The 26,737-nt window shown below is 48.7% G+C and overlaps 1 protein-coding gene across 2 annotated transcripts; it reads left to right on the forward strand.

Moving 5' to 3' along the window:
• The first annotated feature begins 119 nt into the window (after positions 1 to 119).
• UFD1 (ubiquitin recognition factor in ER associated degradation 1) lies at positions 120 to 25,065 on the forward strand. 2 transcript variants are annotated; one of them, XM_002920609.4, is made up of 12 exons: positions 120 to 275; positions 3,577 to 3,709; positions 4,091 to 4,123; positions 7,454 to 7,575; positions 10,826 to 10,956; positions 13,117 to 13,189; positions 17,887 to 17,955; positions 18,797 to 18,862; positions 19,137 to 19,184; positions 19,937 to 20,025; positions 21,201 to 21,282; positions 24,942 to 25,065. In XM_002920609.4, exons 1-12 carry the CDS (start codon positions 273 to 275, stop codon positions 25,014 to 25,016), a joined length of 924 nt encoding a protein of 307 aa, XP_002920655.1. In that variant the 5' UTR covers positions 120 to 272; the 3' UTR covers positions 25,017 to 25,065. The 2 variants fall into 2 exon arrangements, with proteins under 2 accessions (XP_002920655.1, XP_034498669.1); XM_034642778.1 differs by having other exon boundaries at positions 157 to 275; positions 3,577 to 3,683.
• Positions 25,066 to 26,737: the final 1,672 nt, after the last annotated feature.

Here is a 26,737-nt window from a genome sequence, read left to right on the forward strand (position 1 = left end):
CTCTAGAGAGGACAAAAAATTAGGAAAGGGTATTTTAGTGTGTACCCCAGGGAAATTTTAGACCCTAGCGCCTTTGCCTGGCTTTTCGCTTTTGCAGCCGACCCCAATCTTCCTCATCTCCCCCCGGGTCTCAGGTCCGGCACTTCCGGTGAGCCTCCCAGGGCGTCGGAGCGGAAGCGGCGGCGGCGGCTGCTGTGAGCAGAGAGGGTCGCCGGGCTCCCGTCCTAACGTTCTCTGGGCGAAGCGGCATCTGCGAGGCAGGGGTGTCCACCATGGTGAGCGCGGCCTGGCAGGGGCTGGGAGCTGGGGCTGGCGGCTGGAGTCAGGGGCCGGGGCCGGGGCCGGTGGGGCTGACAGGACGGCCGCGGAGATGCCGAGTCACCCCGGCCGGGCAAGAGTCGGAGCTTCGACCACGAACGGCCTTGGCTTGTGTTCGCTGGTCCCGGGCATAGTTCGGATTGCCTCTTAGTTGGACTTAACTCTTTCAGGGTGAAAAGGAATCTTCTACGTTTGGGTCCACCCACGGGTCTCACAAGTGCTAGGCACGTAACAGGTTTCCATAACACCAAATTAATTGAAAAGTTGCTGGGGGTGAGGAGCCGAGTCAGGGGCCCCCCAGGGAGAATGCTTGGGGGCCATTCCCATGGGCGGGAACACTCAGTCCTTGCTCCAATTCCAGCGCGGTACGTTTGGGTCGTGCCTCCGCTGTAATGATGCCTTTAGCTATTTAAGCGATTCAGTAAAAATAAAAGTACTAGCTAGTTTTTGCTGGCGCTTTTTCTGTTACAGTTTTTAACACCTACAGTCCCTTATTACACCATATCTCATTTAATCCCTACAATGCCCTTGGATCCAAGGATGATTATTATCATTTTCACTATGAAAAAACCAAGGTTTAAAGAAGTAAGTCGTTTACTCGAGGTCAGAGAAGTGGGGAGTGGAAATTTGAAGCCACGTCTGCCGCAAAGCTTAGGCTCATTACCTTTGTGCGGCATTGCCTCAATGTCACTTGTTTATTTTAGCAAAAAGAAGCAATGGTTGTTAGGTTTTATCTGAAGTTTGTCATTGTTGAATCATGTTTCCATTCTCAAGTTCATCACAGACTTTGAATACCTGAGAGGTCTGGGCAAAATGCTAAGTATTGGGATTATAAAGGAAAGTAGGACTTAGGGTTGGAAGCAGCAGGGAGGGACAGAAGATAAGGTTCATGGATGGACTGAAGGCAAATTGTTAAGGCTGTTAAATACTTTGTGGGGATTTTCTGATTTAAAGAGGAATGAAAGCAAAGAGAAAAAATGACTTAGATGGGGTGATGTAGTGAAAGGCTCCAGGAAGCCCCCATTGCTCTACCTTCACATTTGTTACACTTCTGGCCAAGACTGTGGAACAGAGTTCTGCTTAAAAGAAGGAGAAGCAAAAGCTTGAAAACTACTATACTAAAGCTCCCAGGGATTGAAGAGACATTTGAGATTTTAAGCAGGAACATGCTGTGTTTGTATTTTAGGGAGACCGCAGATTCATCTTGCTAATTTTGAAATTGCTGGTAAAGGGAGATGGCTTTCCCTCTACTTAATGTATATTTGGAATCAAGTCAAGAAATATCTGTCCATTGTGAGATTATTTTTTAAAACTTGTAAAAAACAGGTTAATTTTTTCATCCTGTAAAACTGAAACTCTGTACCCATTAAACAACAATTCCCCCGTTTCCCCTCACCTGTCCCCTGGTAGCCAACATTTTACTTTTTGTCCCTATGAATTTGACAACTCTAGGGACCTCACATAAGTGAAATCATATAGTATTTGTCTTTTTGTGATGGGCTTATTTCACTGAGTATAATGTCCTCAAGGTTCATCCACATTGTAGCACGTGATAAGATTTTCCTCCCTTTTAAAGCCTGAATAATATTCCATTGCGTGGGTAGACCACATTTTTTTAACCTTTCATCTGTTGATGGACACTTGGATTGTTTCCACCTCTTAGCTATTATGAATAGTGCTGCTATGAACATTCAAACATCAGACAAATATCTTTTCAAGGGCCTGCTTTCAGTTCTTTTCGATATGTACCCTATTGTGCAATTTTACATTGGGGTGGCAGGGGAAGGAGGGACGTCATGGTAATTGCAGTACTTTGAGAAGGCTCCAGATTGCTGTGTAACATATTTTCTAAGCCTCACCATAATCCGCATGTTAAAAGCTGGGATATTATCTTTTTGGCGGCACCATGTTTTGACTTTACTTATTAACAGGAGGGAGTACCACAGTGTAACAACATGAGACCACCTTGGAGGGGCACCAGTCCAAACCCTGGGCAAAGCAGGGAAGGTTCCTGAAACAAAGAAAGGATGGTCATGGAAGCCAGGGGAAGGAGGGCAAATACCTCGTGCCTGCTCTTCCTGCTGCTTGGAATGCCATTCCCTGGTTTTTGCCTGGCTCCCTCCTGGCATTCAAGTCTCTGCAGAGGCCCTTCCTGACCACCCATGTAAAATAGCATTCCCAGGCACCTGGGTGGCTCAGTCGTTAAGCGTCTGCCTTTGGCTCAGGGCGTGATCCCGCGTTATGGGATCGAGCCCCACATCAGGCTCCTCTGCTGGAAGCCTGCTTCTTCCTTTCCACTCCCCCTGCTTGTGTTCCCTCTCTCGCTGGCTGTCTCTCTCTCTGTCAAATAAATAAATAAAATCTTTAAAAAAAATAAATGAATAAATAAAATAAAATAGCATTCCCAGGCGCCTGGGTGGCTCAGTCGGTTAAGCATCTGCCTTCAATTCAGGTCTGAGTCCCACGTTGGGCTCCTGGCTCAGCAGGGAGTCTGCTCCTCCCTCTCCCTCTGCCCCTTCCCCGGCTTGTGCTCTGCTATCTCTTGCTTACTCTCTCTCTCAAATAAATAAATAAAATCTTAAAAAAAAAAAAATAAGGTAGCATTCCCAGGAGCTCTCTGTCCCTTACCCTGTCTTGTCCTCAGAGCCTTTGTCAGCACCAGGCATTTTCTCTTACTTGTTTCCCTTGTCTTGAATGTCAGCTCCTCCAGGGCAAATGTTGTACCTGTTATGTTAGTGAGCAGACATCTTAGAGTGATATTTTGGTAGTGCTTAGATCAGAACCTAGGAGATAGTGGGCACTCAATAAATAGATTTTTTTTTTTTAATTAATGAAAAGAGGGAAAGTGTTCCAGTTGGAGGAATCAGGTGTGGCAGGCGTAGGAGACTGCAGGGCCGTCGGGACCCAGTCCCTGAGGTATGTGTGAGGTCTGGTCTGGATCCATGGGTGAGGGGCAAGAGACTGAAAGAGGTTAATGACAGGCTTGACATGGCCAATTGTATATTTTAGTGAGATTGCACCTTCTAAAAGCAGTGGAATGTAGATGGGAGGGAATGAGACGGAGCAGGACCGAATGTGTAGAAGCAGATCTGAGATTCCCCGTGCTTCCGGCTGACTGCTGTGCTCCATCGGGGTTTCCGTGCATCTTGTTCTTCCAGGACATTCAGCAGCATTAACTGCACTGACTTGTTTGGGCTTTCGACGTGAAGAAATTACTTTTGTTCTGTTCTAACTTCAGCACTCTGTCCTTCCTTATAGTTCTCCTTCAACATGTTCGACCACCCGATTCCCCGGGTCTTCCAGAACCGCTTCTCCACGCAGTACCGCTGCTTCTCCGTGTCCATGCTCGCAGGGCCTAATGACAGGTCAGATGTGGAGAAAGGAGGGAAGAGTATGTGCTCGTTTTTATTTTGAATAGTAACCTTTCCTGCCCTCAGCCTACAGCGCTTATAGTCTGCAGTAGCCCTTGTTTTGCTTGTGTAACCAGAAGCTAGTTACAGTGAAAATCTTAACTTGCCCTAGACTTGCTAAGGGGGACTGGGGGTGGGAGGGAGAGTCCTAATTATGATTAGATTTATGGCTAATAGCCATTTGGTTCTCCACAATGAATTACAGCAAGTAAAATTCCTTATGAAAGATCATTGTGAAATTCTGGTTACCTCACAAGTATCATTTAGTATGTTTTAAAGATATGACAGAAACTAAGTTTTGGCTTTTGTTCTGCCTTTTTAATTTTATTTTCTTAATGTTTTTTTAAATAATCTTTCCACAGTAATTATGCCGCCCTCAGCCCTCGATCAACTCAGTAAGTATTTTCTCCATGACTAGGGAACTGAGGTCATTTAAGTATAGACAAAAGAAACTTGGCACATGCTCCCCAGTATGTCCAGATTTAGGCAACCTTTGCCATTTCTGGTTGGGAATTGTCTGTGGAGGGTGCGTGCTGGACTGGAGAGCTGGGCCTGCAGATGCCCTGGTGAGATGGTGGCTGGTGATGGCCAGCTGTCCAGGCTGGGGCCAGTGAGTACTCAGCTCTAGGTCCCTCCCCTATGAAGGGAGTTCTACTCTTCTGAATCTCCCCCTCCCAACACTCATATACACCTTATCTAGATCCCATCAGCACTAAAGGAAAATTCGAGCACCAGTGCTTTTCACGCTGCTGAGGCATCACCCTGATGCTACTGGCTGGGTTCATTAGGTTTTCTCCTAAAGAACGCAGTGCAGCAGGCTTCTCATCTCCTCCCCAAATATGTTTCCTCAGCTCCAGGCCCGAATTTCTAGCCCAGTCTGCCCCATTGCATTGAAAATCACATCAAAAACTGAGCTATTTTCTTCTGCCCCAGAAGCTGCCTTTCTCATCAGGTCCTTTTTCTTATACCAGGAGCCAGAAAGGCCCATGGGTTGTGAGAGGGGGCATACTTCCTCTTTCCTCAACCCTTCATCCCATGAGAACAACCCATGGAGACCTCATGCCCCCAGCCACAGGCACAATTAGTTCCTTTCGAGATTCAGTGGTGTTTCTGGTGTGAATTCCCCCTATCAGAGGGAGGAGACGGTGGAGGCCACCAGAGGACGGGTCCACACTCCGTGTCTGATACGTGTGGGGCCACACTGTAGAGAACTGGGCGTGGGTCTGGTATCATTCCAGTTTGGGGTTTGCGCCTGGCCTGGCTGTAGACTAGTGATTTGGCCTCTGAACTTCAGTGTCCTCATCTTTAAACAGGGACACACGGCACCCGTCCATCAAAGCTGCTTTGTGGGGGCGCCTGGGTGGCACAGCGGTTAAGCGTCTGCCTTCGGCTCAGGGCGTGATCCCAGCGTTGTGGGATCGAGCCCCACATCAGGCTCCTCCACTGGGAGCCTGCTTCTTCCTCTCCCACTCCCCCTGCTTGTGTTCCCTCTCTCGCTGACTGTCTCTCTCTCTNAAATAAAAAAAATCTTAAAAAAAAAAAAAAAAAAAAAAGCTGCTTTGTGGCAGGACCTCCTGCTGGATGGTGTCCTGTAGTATGTGTGTGAATAGCCCAAGCCCATGTGACACCAGTCAAGGCAGGAGGTGGCCTTTAGCCAGCAGGGCTAAACCAGTGCCAGCAGCAGCAGTGGCCACACCCAGTGGAGGCCTGTAATTCCTGCCTCTGTACAGCCAGCTGGTTAACAGACCCATGGGGTTCATAGCCCCATCATAGAAGAGGAAACAAGGCCCCCCAGGGAGCCTGCCTTTCCGTTTGAGCTGACCCAGGTGCTGAGTGCCAGGTGTGACCCTTGGTACAGGTGTGAGAAGAGACTCGGATTGGGACAGGGGCCTTAGGTCAGCGTTCAGATCTTTTAAGTCATGGAAGAAACTTTGTCCAAATGAAATCTTACAGAGAGTCTTAATTTATAAAAGGGTCACTGCTCAGTTTGGAGGACGTGAGGTGGTGCAGAGGGCCCAGGAGCCCCAAGGCACTTCTCTAAATCAGAAAATGCAGCGTGAAAACACCAGACTGAAGAGCACAGGGGTTTCTTCCAACCGCAAGAGTCTTGGCTCCCTGGCTGGATCCTGATCTGCATCACCCCGACTGACCACCGTTCTGCTTCACGACTCTACAGCTGAGAGGTTCGCTGGGGACAGAGGGCCTGGCCTCTGGGCCCTTGGCCACTGGACCAGCATCCAAGTCAGTCACCCTCGGTGATGGGGCGAGAACACCCACACCCGCTCCTGCCACTTCTGGAGGCTCTTCTCCCCCGTCTGTGGCTTTCTGCCCAAGCTTCTTACTTGATCTGCATCACCATAATTTTCAGGAAGATCCCAGGCGGACTCTGCCATACCTCCTGCCACTGAACGGAATTTTTTTTTTTTTAAGATTTTATTTATTTATTCGACAGAGATAGAGACAGCCAGCGAGAGAGGGAACACAAGCAGGGGGAGTGGGAGAGGAAGAAGCAGGCTCATAGCGGAGGAGCCTGATGTGGGGCTCGATCCCACAATGCTGGGATCACGCCCTGAGCCAAAGGCAGACGCTTAACCGCTGTGCCACCCAGGCGCCCCTGAACGGAATTTTTGTGGCCATGTCTGCTTAAGCCGACAGGCTAAAGTGAGCTTCAGTGGTTAAGCCTCAGACCTGGGCCGGCAGCCTAGGTTGAATCCCAGCATCGTCACTCCCGGGCTGTGTGATCCTGGGCTTTTCCCTGACTGGGCATGTTAGTTCTGCATAGATTAAAGGAGTAATGATAGTCCTTACCTCACTGGTCTGGAAAGAGTAAGCGGCAGCCTGGAACATAGCAAACACTGTTACTTGTCACTGCATCAGCCTGTCACAGACCTGTCCCCCAGGTCCCTGACTCTCTTGGGACTCCTGCTTCACACTGCCTGCACCTCCTGCCCCCTGGGTCAGCCTACCAGTATTCTTGTTTGCCTGCCTCTGGCTGTCCATGCAGCCTGGTCTTGGGACCACTAGATGAGGGGACGTACTATGTCATGACCTTGCTGAGAGCCCACATTGCTGAATGCTCCCAGCCAGCATAGTGTCTGGCCCAGCTTCCCTCTCTTCCTGACCACACTCACACCCTGTCCCTGTGGCCCAGTCTCACCTGATGGCGAGCCATTCCCAAATTGGCTGGGCTCCCCTTCCATGCCTTTGTTCGGGCTATTTCCTCTCTGGCCTTCCCTCCCAGGCTGGCCTACCCAGGACTCACATGAAGGACTAACTGCGGGAATGCTGCTTCCTCCACACACCCCCCCCACAGCACTGTGGCATCTCGGAGCACGTATTTCTTTCTTCCCTTCCTTTCTAACTAGAAGGCTTTGTGGGCAGGGATTTTGTCCAGCATGCCGTTGGCAAATGAATTATTTCTGAGTAAATGAGTTAACATACTACCTTTTAAAATTGGGATTTCAAAAAACCTCAAGGGTAAGCCAGTACTGTGTCCCTGGGTCACCAAACATTCCTGAGCTCTGGGCCAAGTGTTGTGCATGGGGGGAGCGTGGGCAGGCACCCAGGGGCCTAAACACCTCATGGGTGTGAGGGCCTGCTCTGGGGAGCAAGGCTTTGTGGTGCCAATGGTGGGCACCCAGGGAGGCTGACATTCAGAGGAGCACATTTGGGGAATAGAACTTCTCCCTCACAGAAGTTGAGCCTCAGCCTCTCTCCTTTTTTAGGCCGACTCAACATTACCTACCCCATGCTGTTCAAACTGACCAACAAGAACTCGGACCGCATGACACACTGCGGTGTGCTGGAGTTTGTGGCCGATGAGGGCATCTGCTACCTCCCACACTGGGTGAGTGCGGCTGCGCCGTCTCTCAGAGTCCGTGGGCTTGTCTCAGGGTTGGGGCCCCATAGGAGGGCAACCCTCAGCATGTGTCATGGCTACAAGGATGGGATTCAGAACAAAGCTCTGCGTGCTGGTGGGGGGCGGGTGGGTGGCCTTTTCTTTGACAATCGATCAGTCGGTAGCCCAGAAACCACAGCCATGCTCTTTACCTGCTCTTTACCATCTCCTGGGTAAGGCTTTTGTAAAAATAATAAAGCAGGAGTATTTTTGAAGTGGTCTGAGTACAGAATTTTAGGTTTTAATACATCTGCTCCCCACTTCTACTGATTTCTCCCCAGTTCTGTCACGTGTGTGTGTATGTGAGCGTGCTTAGATGATTGTCTATAACTGAGTCTTTCCAAAGCACATCACTTCCTTGCCATGGAAACAAAGCTCTTTTTGCCTTCAGACTTTATCTTGAGCCCGGGTCCTTCCTGAGTGCTAGGCCCTTTCTCTGGGCCAGCCTCTTCCCCCACCAGGAACCCTATGCTCCCATCTCACCTGCTGCCTGGCCTCTCCTGTGTTGTTGCCCTCCCCATCACTCGCCACTCAGCACCTTATTGTCCTGTGGGTTTACAGGTGCCCCTCATGGTCGCGAGGCCTTGTCCCGCTCATCAGATAGAGTGCTGTGGGTGGCTGAAGTGTTGGGCACTGACAACTTCCCAGGGCCATTCTGGATCCTCACAGCCCCTCTGTGACTCTTACGAAGAGGTAAAAGAGGAGATAATAACCCTGGGGAAGACCGTACCTCAAAGGTTCTCTCTCCAACCCAAAGACGTAGAGTTTGGGTGGCCCCTTGTCCAGGCTCTCAGACCATTTTGGATCAGAAAACTAGTTGAATCCCTTTTGCTGAGAAATAGCATATCCCCTGGGAAGCTGCTCTAGATAACGTGGACCTGCCTCTTTCTGATCTTCCAGCTCTTGGCCAGAGTGGGTGGCTGTCTGGGGTGTCCCGGCTGCTGCTGCAGAGTCAGCCTGAGCATCTTTCCACCCCCAGCGGGTATGTGAGCAGATGCCTTCTGTTAGCTGTTTGGTGGGCTCCATCCCACGTGGAGCTCCCAGGCTTCTTCAGAGCCACTCAGCCTGGATCAAATGCTGGCCTTTTCTGAACAGATGCTGTACCTCTTCTGGTACCTGAGGCCTCGTCTCCTGGCTTAGATCGAGATCCTTGCCCAGGACCACTGGGAGTGTGTGGATGCCTGCCGCAGGGTGCCTGTCGTACTACCCAATACCCCATGGTGACCAGTGCCCTCAAGGGGCTTGTGCACACAAGGAGCGGGCCAGACCTGGAACAAACCTCCTCCCTGCCCTTGGCTTCTTCCACCAGCCACTTCCCTCACCAAGTCCTGTCTGAGCCTGCTGATTCAACCACAAGCAGGGGGCCCAGGCTCCTGCCTTTCTTCCTGGAGCTGCCAGTGGCTGTGTCCTTCCTGCAGTCATCAGTTATCCTCTGTCTTCACTAGTAGATTTTCCAGGGAAATCCCTAAGGGACTGTGAGCTCGGGCTGCCACAGACTGACTGCCAATCCTTAGAGCACTTCCCACGGAAGCATCCCTCTCCAGGGTCACCGAACGTCCCAGTTACCAAGTCCGTTGCCTCTCCGTCCTACTCAGCCTACTTGTAGCATTTGTCAGAGCAACGACCCCAGCCTGGCGAGCACTCTTCAACAAGAGTGTGTGGGGACTTCAACAGGCCTATCAGGGAGGGTGGGGGGGAGGCCCTGCTCACTCTCCAGCTTTGCTCATGACCTCTGCCCACCTTGGCCCTGGCCTGCTCTCCTCTTAACATGCATCTTGGCCTTGGACTTTTAGAGTCACCTAACTACCTCTGTGGAGCCTTTGTGGTCAACAGCACTGTTCGACAGTGCCACCTGGGTGAAGTGTTCTTGAAGGGATGTGGCACCTGGGACCAGCTCCAGGGCAGCCCGGTGTGGGATGGGGCCCGGGAGTGGGGCGGTGACTGAGGACCCGAAGTCAGCTGTGACCTGATCACTGTTGAAGCCAAGGGTGGGTATATAGAGGCTCGCTCATGCAGTTCTCTCTGCTTTTTTTTTTTTTTAAGTTTTGTTTGTTTGTTTTTAGTAATCTACACCCAATATGGGGCTCAAACTCACAACCCCTAGATTAAGAGTCACATGCTCTACCAACTGAGCAAGCTAGACAGCCTCCCTGTTCCCTCTGCTTTTATATGTTTGAAGTTCTCTTCAAGAAACTGAGGGGTGCCTGGGCGGCTCATTCGGTTCGGTGGCCGACTCTTGGTTTCAACACAGTTCATGATCTTAGGGTTGTAGGATCGAGCCCCACGTTGGGCTCCACGCTCAGCATGCAGTCTGCTTGAGATTGTCTCGCCCTCTCCCTTTGCCCTTCCCCCTGCTCACACTCAACATGTGCATGTGCTCTTTCTCTCTCTCAAATAAATCTAAAAAAAAAACCCCAGCACACTCTAAAATAAGAAAAGCAAAAAACCATTCCAAGACATGCAGGGTTTCTCATTTCTGGCCCACCTTCTTTGTCTCAGACCTCCGAGTGTCATCCTTGTTGTGGTGTCTTGACTTCCTGCACACCAGATACTCACAGGCCTATGTTCTTCTCTCTCTACCTTGTTCCTCAGCCAGTGTCGACCACACAGGGTGATTTCATAGAGGTGTAGGGATGTCTTGTTTTGTATGACCCCCTGTAGCAGACACCTCTGGGGACTTGTCACTACTCTGCACCTTAGCTATAGGGCCATTCCATGTGAAGTGAGCCCACCAGGTTTCATCACTGTCCTGCCTCCATTGCAGCCCTGTTTGCCCCAAGGCCTTGTAAGTTGGGTGTGGGACAGCTCAGAGGTATGGGGGCCGGGGGCGGTGAGCTTCCCTGGGGAAACCTTTTGCCCCTAGCAGACCTGGCACTGATGGCTGTCCCTTCCAGGTGACCCTTCCAGTGGACCATCTTTTCTCAGACTGGCAGAGACACATTGCCACCTGCAGCCACCGGGTTGCACCCCAAGGCCTTCCTTTTGTGTCTTTGACTTGCTCGCTGGCTTGCTTTTTCCTCCTTCCTGACATCAAATCACAATTAAATTATCTATCCCAAGTCCTCGTCTCAGGTTCCTCTTCCAGAGACCTAAGGAAGAGGCCATCTGAATGTCGGACTGGGGCCTACCCAGCCTGTGGTTAGATGGCACTTACACTGGCCATTTCCAGGAGCCTCATGTAGCCTTCTTCTTCCTTTAGATGATGCAGAATTTGCTGTTGGAAGAAGGGGGCTTGGTTCAGGTGGAGAGTGTCAACCTTCAAGTGGCCACGTACTCCAAATTCCAACCTCAGAGCCCTGACTTCCTGGACATCACCAACCCCAAAGCAGTGTATCCTTTTGAGATAAGAAGGGTTCTTCTGGACAAAGGAGAGGTGTGGTGGCAGTCTATAAACAGCGAGCTCTTTGTCAAACATGTGCCTACTTTGAGGACCACACATTGGTTTGCGATTGAAGTTGTGATTTGAGAAGAATGGCGTTTGGCCAGCACGTCCACCCCAGCCTGGCCTTGAACAAGCATGCCAGGCTCTGTATGGGCCTCTTCTGGACATCTCTAGACACTTCCTCGAGGGCAAAATGGAACCCTTCCGCCAGGTGGACTGGGGCACCTGGCACAAAGCTCAGTGTGCTCTGGTGGAAGGAGGCTGGCTGGTCTCCCTATAGGCCCTACCCCAGTGGGCCCCTGGTGCCCCAGCTCAGCCATGAGTGCTATCGGCCTCACCTTTTACCCAGGGTTAGCACTTTGCACTCCAAACCAGTGGGGAGCACTGACAGAGTACATTTTCTGTCAGCAAGAGGAAAGAAAAGATTTTAGGTTTTAGTGGTTTTTAATATGTTCTCTGAACATAAGCCAGATGTGTGTGTTGATAATTTAAGGAGTAACCGGGAGGGGCAAGGAGCATGCTGTCCTGGATGTGGGTGGGCTATGTTGAGTCTTTTGCAGACCGTGTCTGTGGATGAGCCTGTTGAGTCCCCTATGACTGGGCCCTGGACCTGGTGGGGTTTGGGGAGCTGTGCTCCTGACACTCACTGTTGGATGCTTCCCATCTTACAGGCAGGATGATATCCTGTGGCAAGATCTGCTTGCCCGGTGCCTCAGAGCTCTGCCTTGGAGGTCGTTGTCTGGCTGGCAGTGCCCAGGAGTGTCTGCCTCTGTGACTGCAGCCCCTGCTGGTTTATCTCTGGATTTTCATGTGTGTTGTGGTACAGACTTACTAGATTGTTTTCAGAGGCTGTTTCTATAGGCATGGTTAACTTTTTAGCCCATGGAGAAAGAGTGTCCCTTTTGTCAGCTGAGAGGCAGTCTGGTGCTCCCTGGTCTGGCTGGCAGGATAAAGGCACTCTGAGTAAAGCCAGACTCAGCACAGAGGCGAGAAGGCTGGGCATGCAGAGCTGTGATACAGAAGCAGGCTGCACCCCCAGAGGCTGCGTGGGCTGACTCTGACAGCTCTGCGCCCCTCACCTCACAGGGCCGCCGGAGGAGGTCACCCCAACAGCGTGGCATTTTACGCAAGGGGACAAAGACAGTATGCACAGAATACCCTTTTCACAAAGCTGTTCCCATCTTGGATGGCTGTCTGAGTAAGAGACAGGGTAGGAGTAAGAGAAGGGATCCTGGGCAGGCCGAGCCCCACCTGCTGTGCCACGTCCCAGGGCTGGGTTCCGGAGCTGCGCTGTGTGCTTGACCATTCTAGTTAAAGTAATCCTCTGAATTGATGAGGATGATGTGGTCAAAATATTCCATGTGATGAGTCATGACTCCCTCGCCTGGGCATTTGGGTTATTCAGTTTTTAAGCAATTCTTATTATTTACTGTTAGTTTATTCAGTTTTTAAGCAATTCTTATTATTTACTGTTAGAAAAAAAGTTTATAGGTTACTTTTTCCTTTTTAATTTTAATTTTTTTAGTTTTTCTTTTGAAACATACCCCTCAAGTTGGGTTACCACCCAAAAGATAGAAACAACAAAAGTGTCAAAGAGAACCTCTTTGATTTTTGAGGGGGCCTATTTATCATCCATTCAGTCTTTTTTTCTTCTGTGTTCCCATGGGGTTTTTAAGATTAACTTGTTCAGATGTAGTTTACATACAATAAAATGCCCAGTTTGATGGGTCGACAAATGTGAACACCCGTGTAACCAGAACATTTCGAAAAGGTCCTCTGTGCCCTTGCCTGCCCGTCCTCATCTGACCTCCAGCCCTAACCTCCCAGTGCCTCCCAACCCTCAGAGAGCTACCTTTCTTGAGGGAACACTTTGTGGCAGGTTCTTTCCCTCAGCGGTGTTGGCGAGATTCATCCGTGCTGTGAGTTTACCCTTCCATAATTATTGCTGAGTGGTAGCCCACTGTATCACAGTCGTGTGTTTTAGCACCACCCTGGTACATGTCTGTCTCGTACACTTTATGATGGTGATTATCTAAACCCCTCCTGGAACTTGTTTCAGATTTAAGGTACTCCTGTTGCCATGTTGCCTTGACATTGTGTGCCTGCAGATTAGAAAACGCCTTGAGGAATTTTGCCTGTCTGACCACGGGGGATGTGATTGCCATCAACTACAATGAGAAGGTGAGTGTCTCTACCGTGGGACCAGCAGGGCCTGGAACCCAGGTCAGCAGAGGTGACACCTAATGAGGACCTACGGTGTCCATTCTGGGGTTTGAATGGGGGTTCTTTTTAGGCGGGGTATGCCTGGCCTTTATCATGATGGCTGCCTACTGTTTGCTTTTTTAGGTGTCCATGGGTTCATGCTTAGAGTCCTGCAGTAATTCATTCAGCAACTCTGTTTTGAGAATTGATTGATTGCGTTTACAGGTGCATGAGCTTAACGTTATTAATCATACGTCTGCATCCCATGATGCCAAGGGTGCCATTTGTGCACTGCACCTGTAATCTGAGCTAATGCCTCTGCTGGCCTGTGGGGACACAGAAACAAAGCAGCAGGGTCCTCGTCCTTGTGATTCCCTTGGACGGGCCCTCAAGGAGCTGGCCCTGCAACGTGCTCCAAGTGCTGTGGGGCACAGGGAAAGCAGAGCCTGGCCCTGCCTAGGGACGGTGTCGCCTGAGGTCACCTCTCCTTCTCTTGGGAGCATATGTCCTCTTCCTGCTGTTTTCTTCAGCTCTGGTTTTCCCTCAGTAGCTCCTCTGGGACATGAGTCTTTCGGGTCTGAACACCGTATATGTTCGTCTGTGATGCAGTGCTTTCCAGCTCTCTGGATCTAGACAATTTAGCCGTAAAGTAAAGTGCTGTCTCTCATCCTCCCATTTCTCATTCATGTCCTGTATAAGTGACACAAAATTCAAGACATTATCCACTTCCCCATTATCCATGGCAACAAGCTGAGGAAAGATGTAATAGTTGGTAAGCCTGCTGATAACCCATCCTGCCACAGGCGTGGAGCACAGCAGTGTGGATACCCTCACCCACTGTGACAGGGGATGGTGACCCTCGTGGAGCTGCTGCTGGAGCAGACCTCCTGCTGCTCAGGAGTGACCACAGCCCCTGCCCAGCTTTCCCTGAGGCCACCTCTCTTCTCCTTCCCCCGCTCTCCCGTCCCGTCGGGAACTTGGGCTCTCACAACTGAGAGCAGGTGCCAGTTGCTCCTTCCATGTCAGTGTAGGGACCCAATGTGTTCGCTGAGTTTCCTTCTCTTTAAGGCATCTATCTGTTGCTGAGTATCCTTATCTTTCAGTCTTGTGGATTTTGAATCACACTTTTATATTTCCTCGTAAAATAAGAAGTAATCTTGTTCCCTTTAGCTTTGTGGAGAACATTTTAGGTGCTCTCTACCTTAACTGAATACTTGAAGCTTTCATAATTAATTATGGGCTGCCTTAATGTTAGTGTTCTTAATATTAAGGTAGTAATGCTAAATACAATCCAAATTGATGATAAAAGGTAAGATTGAAATTTTTGCACTGAAAGGGAAGGTGAGTTACGTAGAATTGAAATGCATGTTTGAACTTCTACTTTTGGAAGTATAGAAGGCTAGATACTCTAAAGGGCCTTTCTGATAAAACCCGATTAATTTTAGAATAAAGTCTAGATTATGAATGCATTGCTGGTCTTGCTAAAAACATAGGAGGTTTTCAAGAATCTTTCACAGTGTTGTCTCTTGTGCAAATGACCATGTCAGTGCTTTAGTGGGAGATCTGAACTGGAGGCTTCCGCATTAAAGTAAAACCCTTAGGGGCGCCTGGGTGGCACAGCGGTTAAGCGTCTGCCTTCGGCTCAGGGCGTGATCCCGGCATTATGGGATCAAGCCCCACATCAGGCTCCTCCACTATGAGCCTGCTTCTTCCTCTCCCACTCCCCCTGCTTGTGTTCCCTCTCTCGCTGGCTGTCTCTATCTCTGTCGAATAAATAAAATAAAATCTTTAAAAAATAAATAAAGTAAGACCCTTGAAGCGGCTTAAATAGACCCAGAGATGGATGTTTTCCTCATCCCAGAAGGACCCAAATACTCTCTGGGAAAAGCAGCCCCGGTTTAGTTAAGCCCTCAGGATTGCTGTAGATGGAATAAGCAAACAAGAATTCACAATAAAACCACCAGACACCCAAGCAGAGGCAAGAAAAGCAGACTTAGACCCTTAAGGAATTCTGTATTGGCATTTTCATTTTTGGTGTTTTTTTTTTAAGATTTTATTTATTTGAGAGAAAGCATGAGCGAGTGGGGGCGGGGGGTGGGGCGGAAGGGCGGGCGGAAGGGCAGATGGAGAGGGAGAAGCACACTCTCCCACCGAGCAGGGAGCCAGACACAGGGCTCGATCCCAGGACTGTGAGATCATGACCTGAGCCGAAGGCAGATGCTTAACCAACTGAGCCACCCAGGTGCCCCAGTATTGGCATTTTCAGATGCAAACATTAAGTAATTATGTATAAAATGTTCAAAGAAATTTTTAAAAACGGAATCATAAAATTCAGCAATCAGCAAAAGACTACCAAAAATAACTGGGGGGGGGCACCCAGGTGGCGCAGTCGTTAAGCGTCTGCCTTCGGCTCAGGGCGTGATCCCGGCGTTCTGGGATTGAGTCCCACATCAGGTTCCTCCGCTGGGAGCCTCCTCCTTCCTCTCGCACTCCCCCCGCTTGTGTTCCCTCTCTTGCTGGCTGTCTCTATCTCTGTCAAATAAATAAATAAAATCTTTAAAAAAAAAAAAAGATAACTAGGAAGATTTGAAAAACAGTCAATGAGTTAAATAACAGCTAACAGAGAAATTCATGAAATGAAAGCTAAATCTGGAGAAGTGCCTTAGAATTCTACACAGAGAATCAAGGCCATGAGCACAGGGGAGACTAGGGTATTGGGGATCCTGAGAAAGTCACACACGCTCATTGAAAATGCCAGCAGGAGACAACGGAGGAGTGGTGATGTTGTGAAGAGATAGTAAACGAAATTGTTTTAGAGCTGGCCTTCAGCCCACAGTTACAGGGAGCATAGGGTGTATCACACAGGGTGAGTTGCAGACACCCAGTACCAGATACAGAGATGTAAGCGGAGAAAAGATACTTAAAAAAGAATGGCGGCTGTTACAGCCCAAAATAGCAGAAACAGCTGATGAACACACGTAGTGTATGTTACGTGTGTCATAAATTGGCTGTTGCGGTAGAGTAAGCTGGAGAAAAGAAGATGTTATTAAGAGTCACAAGTGAGAAAACACATTTAAGGTACTGGACTGTGAAAACTCCCCGTGTAAGTGGACCAGTGTAGTTCAAACCTGTGTTGTTGAAGGATCAACTGTATCTTCAAAGGATTACAGATAGGAACTGTCACCAAAGTCATCTTCATTTTTAAAAAATGAAAGCAAAAGCAAAATACTTTCAGATTAACAAAATCCGAGAGAGTTTATTTACCACTGGAACTTCAAAAGCACGTGCTTCAGGAGTAAGCAGTATCCTAGAAGGAAAGCCATCATGCCAAAAGGAACGGTGAACAAATAAACTAGAAAATACGAGGTAAACCTTGGTAAACATCGCCACATAAAGCAGTAATAATATTTAACACGTGAGCCTGAAATAAGGACTTCTCAAATATTGGAAAAGAAGAGGTCTAAAGAGTTGCTCAGAATGAGTGTTCTCTGTTCACAATCTAAGAAAATATTCAGTCAATAAAATAACTGGAAACTGTACGTACGCGTTGAATGTTTAAAGAGAGTTTAAAGCTACTGTTTTAAATGCAGCATGACAATACAAAAAACTTGAAAAAGTCACAGAAGCATTTCTCTTTACCACTTGCAACATAGTCTACTATTTCTGTTGTGCTCCTTCTAAGATTTTTCTTTCCCAGCTCTGGTTATGACACAGTTGGTTTTATGGCCCACTAATCAGTTGTGACCTGCAGTTTGAAAGCATGGCTGTAACAGAATGAGAACATGTGGCTGCAGCATTGACAGATGTCATGGCAGTGTTGGTGGTGATGTAGACAGGATGGCAAAACCAGTGGAGCCAGCCCGGATGTTGAGTGGAGAAACTGGGTTACACCCACACAGTGGTGTGCATGCCTTGCTGCTTATCTTCTATAAATAAAGAGGAAACTTTAGAAAACAGCCTGGGCACACGAAGCCCTCTCACTTTACTAATGATTAGGCTTTTCTTAATGGTGGGACTGTCTGGACTATTCTTTACAAAAGTGAGACATACTCAAGGTAAAAAGAAAACCAAAAACGATGCAGGAAAAAGCAGATCCCACCACTTTTAGCTCTTACCCTTCTAGGCTTTTTTAATGTTTGTTACATACTTGAGATCATCTTAGACACACAGCAGTATAACTGGTTTTTTGACGTATTTTCCTATTGGCTGCATAGTATTCCACTGGTGACTGTAATTTCTTTATATAGGAACAAATATCAGTTGTTCAATCTATCGGTAGGTATTTTGAGCACGCACTATTATTAGCAGTGTTGGAGAGAGCCTTCTCCGAATTTTCTCTTTGGGTGTTCAGCTAATTATTTACTTAGAATAAATTCCTAGAAGTGAACTTCCTGGGATAAAGGTTGTGTCTTTTGCAATTTGATGCATAACTACCCTGTCTGATTCAAACCACTTATAGGGAACAGCCTCTGTTGAGTGATGGGCAGGCATCAAAGCAGCCAGCCCTCGTAAAAGGTAACCCCCTTGTCACAGCAAGAGGTCCGACTGGGAACGGGTGTCATGGAGGTGAACAGTATGTCTGCAGGAGCTAGGTAGGGAGCCGTAGTAACATGAATGGTGACAGACCCCGATCCTGCCACAAAACTGTGTCACTGATTTTTGTGTTTTTCCCATAGATCTATGAATTACGGGTGATGGAGACGAAGCCTGACAAGGCCGTGTCCATCATTGAGTGTGACATGAACGTGAGTACCTCTGCTGCCTACAGTGTACTTGGGCCTGGGGAAGATAGGCAGTTGATGACCCCTGCAGGCCAGTGCCCCACGAGGGTGTCATGCAGCCCCTGGGACTGTGTGGGTGAGAGAGGAGGAAGGTGATGCCGGACAACCATGAGGGGGCTGCTGGCCTGGTGACCCATCTCTGACCAAGAGAGGTGGCAGGAGTTGTAGCCAGTTCTGAGGGGTCTGCACTCACCAGCATTGCAGACGTGCCACGGCATGGATATTCTGGAAAGCTAAGGAAGCTTATTCAGCTTCTGCGTAGGAAGCAACTACAGGTACAGCAGCCTGGTGGGTCTTCAGGGAATGCCGCTGACCAAGAGGGACCTATCCCAAAAGGTTATATTCTGTCTGGTTCCATTTGTTATTACATTCTTGAAATCAGCAAAACTTTAGAAATGGAATACAGAGTAGTGGTTGCCAGGAGTTAGGAGAAGTCTAGGAGAGAGGCAGGTGTGGTTCTAACAGGACAACTCGAGGGGTCCCTCTAAGGTTGGAATAATCCAGTATCTCGACTGTGGGGGTGGAGACATTGACCTATACTCATGTTAAAATTGTGAGAAGTTAACTGGGAAATATGAATAGGAGGGCGGGATGGTGCCACTGTGGCTATCCTGGTGGTGATACTCTGTAATTTTATAAAATGTTACTGTTGGGAAAACTGGGCAAAGTATACAGGGGCAGCTTTCTGTTGCATTTTTTATAACCACATGTGAATCTACAGTGGTCTCAGTTAAAAAACAGAAAAGCTAAGGAAGCCTAAGTGCCCCCATATCTCAAAATTGTACTTTTCCTCTTGGGACCACAGGTGGACTTTGATGCCCCACTGGGCTATAAGGAGCCTGAAAGACAAGTCCAGCATGAGGAGTCCACCGTAAGTTCTTTGTCCAGCGTCCCTCCGCAGCCCCAGCACTGTTTGCCCTCTTCAGTAACAGGGCTTCTGTGGGAGGGTGTCCTGCATGTGTCGTGGCAGCGGACATGTCGCGATTGGCCTCTGCTGATGCTGACATGGCCACGTGCCCTGCTCCCAGGGGACAGTGTGTCCCAGCTGTTGGGGGTGCAGGGATAGCAGTAGCAATGAGAGGCCCAAGAGAAAAGCTGGGTGTCCCTGCTGAGAGGCTCATCACCTGTTTTTCTGTCCCCGTCAGGAGGGTGAAGCTGACCACAGCGGCTATGCTGGGGAGCTGGGCTTCCGTGTGAGTATCAAGCCACAATTTTACTTTCTCTGCTCCCGCCGTGCCATCTGGGGGCCTCCGCAGGGATTGGGCCTCTGGTTTCTGTGCACGCACATATCTGGCACTTTCTCAGTTACATGGTCCTTCATATCCGCTTTCTCCTGGAATCCTCTGAACAGTTCTAGAAGGCAGGCCCCAATTTTTTTTCTTTTTGAAAATTTCTAACTTACCAAAAAGTTAAGATAGGACATGCATATACCCTTCTCTTGGATTCACCAGATGTGACCACATTTGCTTTATCTCTGAGAATGCGATTCTTTGAAAGGAAGTTGCAGCGTGACCTCCCAGCACTGCGGCCACCCAGGCTCCCTGGGAAGCAGGTGGAGATGGCCAGGGTGCTGGGAGGCAGCAGAGGAATCAGGAGTGGAGCTGAGCCATGGGGCAGCTGCAACAGAGGTCTTAGCCCACCCCTGGGGGCCCGAGCTGGGTGGCCCTGCAGAGGCTGGGGCCAGAAGTTTCAACCTGTCCTTAGCTACTGGCTCCCCTTGTAAGGTGGCTGTGTTTGGGCCAGGAGGTTCCTTTCATCTCACAGCAGTTCCCAGGGGCCTGGCAGAAAGTTCTTGGCTGTCCGTACTCCAGCAGCTGGGGAATGAGGGCTTCAGTCCTTAAGGGTTCTGGGCGGCACCTCCCACACACATCCCGGCAGCAGTCTCTGGGTACAGGGCACGTGTGTGCTCACCAGCTCTTGCGCACTTTCCTGCTCCCTCATCTAGGCCTTCTCTGGCTCCGGGAATAGACTGGATGGGAAGAAGAAAGGTGTAGAACCCAGCCCCTCCCCAATCAAGCCTGGAGACATTAAAAGGTGGGTCTGCTCTGGCTCTGCTCCCACCCTGATGCTTTGTCATCCTCCAGGGAGGCTCTGTGCCAGATTCCTGGGGCGGGGCTGCCTCACTTGAGCTCCGAGCTGCGGAGACAAAGCCTGGACCAAGGAGGCTGGCAGTGTGGATGGGTGGCCCCTGCCTGCTCTGCTCAGGTGGCTGGAGCACCACCAGAGCCTGTGTTTCCTGGCGGGGGTTGAGCGGGGAGGATATTGGTGCCCTGTCTCATCCACCAAGCCTCTCCCACTTGAGTCCAGCTTCCCTCAGTGGCTGCAGTTCAGCCTCTGCCTGCCTCTAAGTGGTACCTGACCAGCTTGCTCTCCTATTTCAGATCTTTCTGGTTCCTGTTTCGTAATCTCTCCATTTTCCTGTTTTGTGACTTCCAGTAATTGATCAGGTCCCATTATGTCAACTTCCCTCAAACAGGAGGCCGGAGTTGCCTTACTTAATTAAGTGTTTTTGTTGTTTGGCTCAGGGACTCTCAGAGCAGGTTTCCTGCTCTGGTGGCCGTCATGGAGGTGGCGGGGATGAGATATGTCACCTGTCTACTGTGTGTGTTAGAGCAGAAGGAGAATGCTGGAAGTGTGGGGTTTTTTGGGGTTTTGGGTTTTTGGTTGGTTTTTTTTTTTTAAGATTGTATTTATTTGAGAGAAAACACAAGCACGGGAGAGAAGGAGAAGCAGGCTCCCTGCTAAACAGGGAGCCCAGGGTGGGGCTCGATCCAGGACCCTGGGATCTTGACTCCAGCTGAAGGCAGACTCCCAACTGACCGAGCCACCAGGTGCCCCTGGAAGTGTGGTTTTTACCCAGTCTCTTAAGAGAGTGTAAAGAGTTTCGTGAGAATGTAGTCCTTGCAGGGTCTGTGAGGCTAGAGGAGAGAGATGGTGAGGCCCCCCCAAGCCTCCAGGTGGCCCCTCACTGCAGGCCAGACACCAGGTCTACAGGCCTCTGCCCCAGTTGCCTTCTGGTTACTTTGGGAAGGATGCTGGGGAGCACCAGAGGGCTGGCCTGAGACCAGAACAGGTACAGTGGTATACCCCAGAGTGAGTCGCCAGTACAATGCTCGTCTTTTCTGCTTGCTTTTCTCTTGATTGTCAGGAAGGAACTTTAATGCTTTTCTCCTGTAACTAACATTTTTCTTCCTTTCTTTCCTTCACAGAGGAATTCCCAATTATGAATTTAAACTTGGTAAGATTACTTTCATCAGAAATTCACGTCCACTGGTCAAAAAGGTTGAAGAGGTAAGTTTATTTCACTGCTAATGAGAAGTTTTGTTTGTTAGTGATGACTGGGGAGTTCTTTCCATTCTGAATGAGGCCGTTTCTGTCATAGTTCCCGCATGCCTGGGGCCTTCCTCTCCCTGGTACCCTGACTGTACTGTTGAGGCTGTGTGGGGGGTATGCAGGCCATAGCTCTGGTGTCACCTGGAGGTTGTGATCAGCTCCATACCAATTCACGGAGCCCTGACCCAAGTGCTAGGCCCCATGTTGGTGCTTTACACTTAACTATTTAATGTCCAGCACAGTCCCTTGAGGTGGCTGCTATGATTGCCTGCATTTTTACAGATTTGAGCATGAAGATGTGTGGAGGTGAGGGCACCCAGGGCGCAGGGGCAAGCTCCTGACCACTACATGGTCACCTCTGTGCCAGCACCCTCTAGAAATGGCCTCCACTGAGACCTGAGGGGAATGGCCTCCCCTGGCCTAGGAGTTACCCTGTGCCAGGAAGGGAAGGCTGCAGGTGGGGGCAGGTGTTGGCAAGGGGTAGGTTCCCACCTGGTGGGCACTTCCGAGTGATAGAAATCAGCTCAGAAAACCCTGCACACCCTACTGCAGATTGCCTATCCCACCTAGCAGCCATGGCCATTGTGCTGGGTATTTCTAGAACACCAGCACTTAAGACTCACCCCTTTCCTGGTTCCTTTTCTCAAAGGCTCAGTCTCTTGGGGATCTAGAGTAGGCTAGAGGGCAGATGTTCTGTGAGTCCATTCAGAATGGGCTGCTAGATAGGACCAGTCACTGGCTAGCTCCTGGCTGCAGGGCCATCACTAGCCTCTTGACCACTGAACTCTTCCCCTCTACCTGTGGGGTGGTTGGGGAACTTCCACCCTCAGGGGACCAAGTGTGGTCCCCAATGGACCCCAGCCTCTGATTCCTCCTTGAGTGCCTTTCCAGGCCTTTGCCAGCTACAGGCTGGGTCTTGCTGCCTCAGGCCTAGAGGCCTCAACAGGCGCTTCCTCCAGGCTGACTTGTGACCTGACTGCTGGAGATGTGGGAAAGGGAGGGCGAGGCTGGCAGGCATAGCTGGAGCTGTTTAATCCATAAGTACTCGAGAAGAAATGCATGGCTAACGATGGGACTGAAGGCACATGCTTAGCTCTACCCCATCCTGAACCCCCACTAAAGCTGTGGCACAAGGTAATAAGGTAATAAAAACACTGACAAGAAAAGGAGGCAACTGCTACAAAATTTTGAAAGCCCCAGAACAGAAGGACAAGTGGTGACAGACCTCACAGGCCATGGGAAGCTGCATTCTGAGCTGCGTGTGGGGAAAGCCAAGAGGCAGATTGATTTAGATAGTTGAGCTCTGAAAGGCACCTCTGGAAATGGGGGGCTAAAGATGGAATGTGTGTCACAAAGAACTTAGAAACAGCACTACCTCCCCTCTCTCTGTGGGAGCTGTGCCTGCCTGAACCCACAAGAAGGCTGGAGGCTCGTCTTCTGGAAGAGGCATCATGGCAGGTGCCTAGACTAGGGCCATCAGCACAGCGGATAGCAGGACTGAACTACAAGAGAGAATGAGTGACAGTTTGCATCCTGAATGTTGTCGCCCTTGGTGTCCTTCCCTTGCTTGGCTCCTACACTGGCTGCCCAGGGTTGCTCATTGCAGTTGGAGGAACTTTCTCTGGACAGTCTGACGAGCCCTGAGGAGTGTCCCAGCCAGTTCACCCCCACTGTGGAGACTGTAGTCAGAAAGTTTCTACTTTCTGAAGAGTTCTGAAGAGAGATTAGAGAAACCAAAGGGTCAGGAACCATCAGGGAAATAATTTCCCCAAATGGAAGGGCATGAGTTTGCAGCCAAGAGGACCCCCTGAGCATCCAGCAGCATGAATGAAAATAGCCCCCTATCAAGGCAAAGATCCTAAAGCTTCCAGAAGGAGAAAAGAGGTTACACCACAGATTAAGAAGGGCATCATCTTAACGCAGGACACAGGAAGCTAGGAGATAATGGAGCAGTGTCTCCAAAATTCTGAGAGGAAACTTTTCCAAAAAATTCTGTACCCAGCTCTTATGGGCTGAATTGTGTTCCCCCAAATCCTTTGTTGAAGCCCCCAGCACCTCAGGACGTTGTATTTGGAGATAGAGCCTTTACAGAGGTGATTAAGTTAAAATAAGGCCAGTACGGTGGCCCCTAATCCAGTCTGACTCTTAAAAGAAGAGGAAAGTTGGATGTACAGAGGAAAGACCATGTGAGAACATCACAAGAAGGCAGCCATCTGCAAGCCAAGAAGCGAGGCCTCAGAAGAAACCAACCCTGTCAGCACCCTGATCTTGGGCTTCCATTCTCCAGAACTCTGAGAAACTAAATGTCTGTTGTTTCAGCCGCCCAGTGTGTGGTATTTTGTTATGGCAGCCCTAGCGTGCTAACACCAGTCAACCTATCAGGGAGATGTGAGAGTAGAGAAAGTTATTTCCAGACATGTAGGATCTCACAAAAGGATATTCCTCAAGCACCCTTTCTCAGGAATGTTTGGAGGATGTGCCCTACTAAAATGAAGGCATAAAGTAGAAATAAGAAAGCCCTACATCCAGGAAACAGGGAGCCCTGAAGCCATTCTCAGCACCAGGAGGATGGTCAGTCTAGGCAGGGCAGCCTGAAGGCCCCACGAGATACACCTTCAAGCAGACAAAACCAGCAGGATGCCTGCTGTGGTTGAATGTATGCAGAAGAGAGAAGCCAGACACAGGGACGGCAAGACAAACAAAGCTCTGCAGGAAAGGAAGACTGAATGGCTCAGCTTTGACTCAAATGTACATGGTCGCCACCACATAAACCCTGTACAGGCCCCGCCAGCTATACACTACTGCATGGGGGTGAAGGGGTATGTATCAGGGAGTGTGAAATCCTCTTCTTCCGTAGAGAATGCCTCCAACTGACTAGCAATACAAGCTCGTTAAAGATACCTGCTGTTTTCAGTTCAGGAAAAAACAGGCCCTCTTTCTGTTGGTGGGGAAATAGTTTGATAGAATGTTTCCGAGGGCTGGTTAATTACCATAATATTAAAAACCCTAAAAATATATGCAGTCCTTTAAAAAAAAAAGTTAATTGTGCAACCCTTTTATGGTAGAATAACACTTCTAAGAAAAAATCAGAGTTGAGTGCAAACACATTAAGCTGCTCACCACAGCAGTTTAAAATACCACAAACTTGGAAGTAACATCCATTGGTGGAAGGCTGCCTCTCCCAGATGATGGAATTCTCTGTAGCCTTTAGAGTGGACTAGAAAAGAAATCCATCAACTTGAGACTCAGGGAAGTATGAGAATAATTTACATAAGCATATATAGTAAAATGGCTGAAAATATTTTTGGGTGGTGGAGTTATAGATGATTTTTCTTTTGGGGGTATATTTTATATTTTTTACATTTTGAAAACGTGATGCTTCTGTGAAAGGATGTACATTCAACCTGAGAATAAAGGCTGTGGTAGAGGCATAGTTGTGATTCTCTGGTTTCGTTTCTCAATTCAATAGATTATGATTTCTATTTCAAAGCCATTTCTTATTATGAATAATGTGTCAGTAAGGGAAATGGGTGGCTGGCACATGAGTCAACGGAATCAAGCATTTATTCTAAGCCTCCAAGGAGTTTCTGAAAATAGTATTTTATCTTCACACTCAGGATGAAGCTGGAGGCAGATTCGTCGCTTTCTCTGGAGAAGGACAGTCGTTGCGTAAAAAGGGAAGAAAGCCATAAGTTGGGACTGTTGGCTGATTGGAAAATAAAATAATCAATTGCAACATAATTGCTTTTAGTTACTGGCTCTGATGGGGATGAGACTGTTGCAGAGGATGCTCTGTCACTTTAGGTTTTGTTTAGAGTTACCTAAGAATTACCGAGTGTGACGTGGAAGTGAAACAGTCAGACTTGGTGGATGATTTTGGATAGGAGAAACCTCACTCTGAGGTCCTGCAGGCAGCCTCCTCCTCGCCCCTTCTTGCTTTCAGCCCTTGAGGGGTGCTCCCACTGCCTTAGCCAAAGCAGAGTTACCTAATTCCTGATCCAAATCAATGGAGGGGATTGAATTGCTCTAACTTGAGGTGTTGTTTCTCTTTTTTTCGCTTATCCTTTGTTTTTCCAGGTCGATAGCTTAGAGTGTTGCCTTTGGCCTAGAAAAAAGTGGCTTAAATAGATATGTGCTCTAAATAGTGGTTATCCCATTACTCTGGCTGCAATTTAAGTGTATGAGGAAGGGTGTTTCTATTTTTATTTTACAGATTGATTTTTTTTTTCCCAAAAGAACCATTCTTCAGAAGGTGGATTCCTGATCTGAATACATTTTGTCTTGTAATTTGAGTTCATATGGAAATAACTAGCTCCTTAATGAATCTGTTCTACAATAAAACAACTTCATGATGAAGCACAAATAGGAATATTAGAGTATATAAGTGTTAAAGATACATTCCTCTTTTTCCTTCCCCACCCCCAGTTTTAATGTGTTAAATTATCTAAGGTTCTGCTGGCCTACCTTTTTTATTAACATTAATTTGGTCTTAGATCACGTTCTATAATGTGAGATCTTTTGACATGTTAATCTAGTTTAATCTCTTTTGTTCCTTGAAAAGATTTTACTTCAAGAATTTCAAATAAAAAAAGGCAATGATTAAACCTGGATTACCTCTAAATGTTTGATTAGGTATCAACATGGGTTGGTGGTTGGGTCACCAACCAGGAGTTGTTGGAAGACTTGTTTGCAGGTGTCCCTTGTTCATCCTGCCATTAGAAAAGAGCTTCTCTGGGGGGCTTCTGGAGAATGTATGGAGAAATGAGGCTCTCTGACCCCTGCGTTGGGAATGGTCAGCCCAAGCAGGGTCTCCTCTTATAGGAGGACTCCTGCTTGAAGGTAGAGGGTTCCATCTCTGGACAGAGCTCCTTCAGCATTCAAGAGAGGATGTTCCCTTCAGGGTGGTGACCCATCCTGTGGGTCCACCCATGTCATCAGATAAGAGCATAGGTGACTGTCATGAAGATGAGGGCTGGGCCCTGGCCCAAACAGTCACCACTGATGATGGACAAGGTTTCAAGAGGCATGAAGCACTGCTGTGATTTTTCTGATCCTCCACTTAAGGGGTCTCTGTTTCATTAGCCAAGGTTGAAGCCCTCCTTGGTGGGTAGGCAGCCTCCATTTGCAGGATCACATTGGCTAATGTGTCATTCGATGCATAATGGATTTTACAGTAAGACAGTGACTGTCCTTGGGTTTTTGTCTTCCCTAAGCAACACCTACTGTGTAAGCAGTGAAATCACTCCTGGTCCTTTGCTTGAGCCACACTTCCCTGTTGGTGAGCTTCTGGTAACACAGGGGAGGGGTAACCCAGAGCAAAAATCTTGGTCGGTACTGCTGCACCCTGGCCTGCAGCCTTCTGTCTTCAAGCTTGGGCTGCGAGCCGACTTAGCAAGAGCCCTGGTAAAATTGC

The sequence above is a fragment of the Ailuropoda melanoleuca genome, chromosome 14 (assembly GCF_002007445.2).
Source record: "Ailuropoda melanoleuca isolate Jingjing chromosome 14, ASM200744v2, whole genome shotgun sequence".
NCBI classification, from domain to species: Eukaryota; Metazoa; Chordata; class Mammalia; order Carnivora; family Ursidae; genus Ailuropoda; species Ailuropoda melanoleuca.

What these genes read in the sequence shown, in the direction of transcription:
- UFD1 (XM_002920609.4), top strand. An exon ending in ATCACCAACCCCAAAGCAGT is followed by an intron (nt 10,957 to 13,116) that starts GTATCCTTTTGA and finishes GTGTGCCTGCAG; the next exon opens with ATTAGAAAACGCCTTGAGGA. An exon ending in TCCAGCATGAGGAGTCCACC is followed by an intron (nt 18,863 to 19,136) that starts GTAAGTTCTTTG and finishes TGTCCCCGTCAG; the next exon opens with GAGGGTGAAGCTGACCACAG.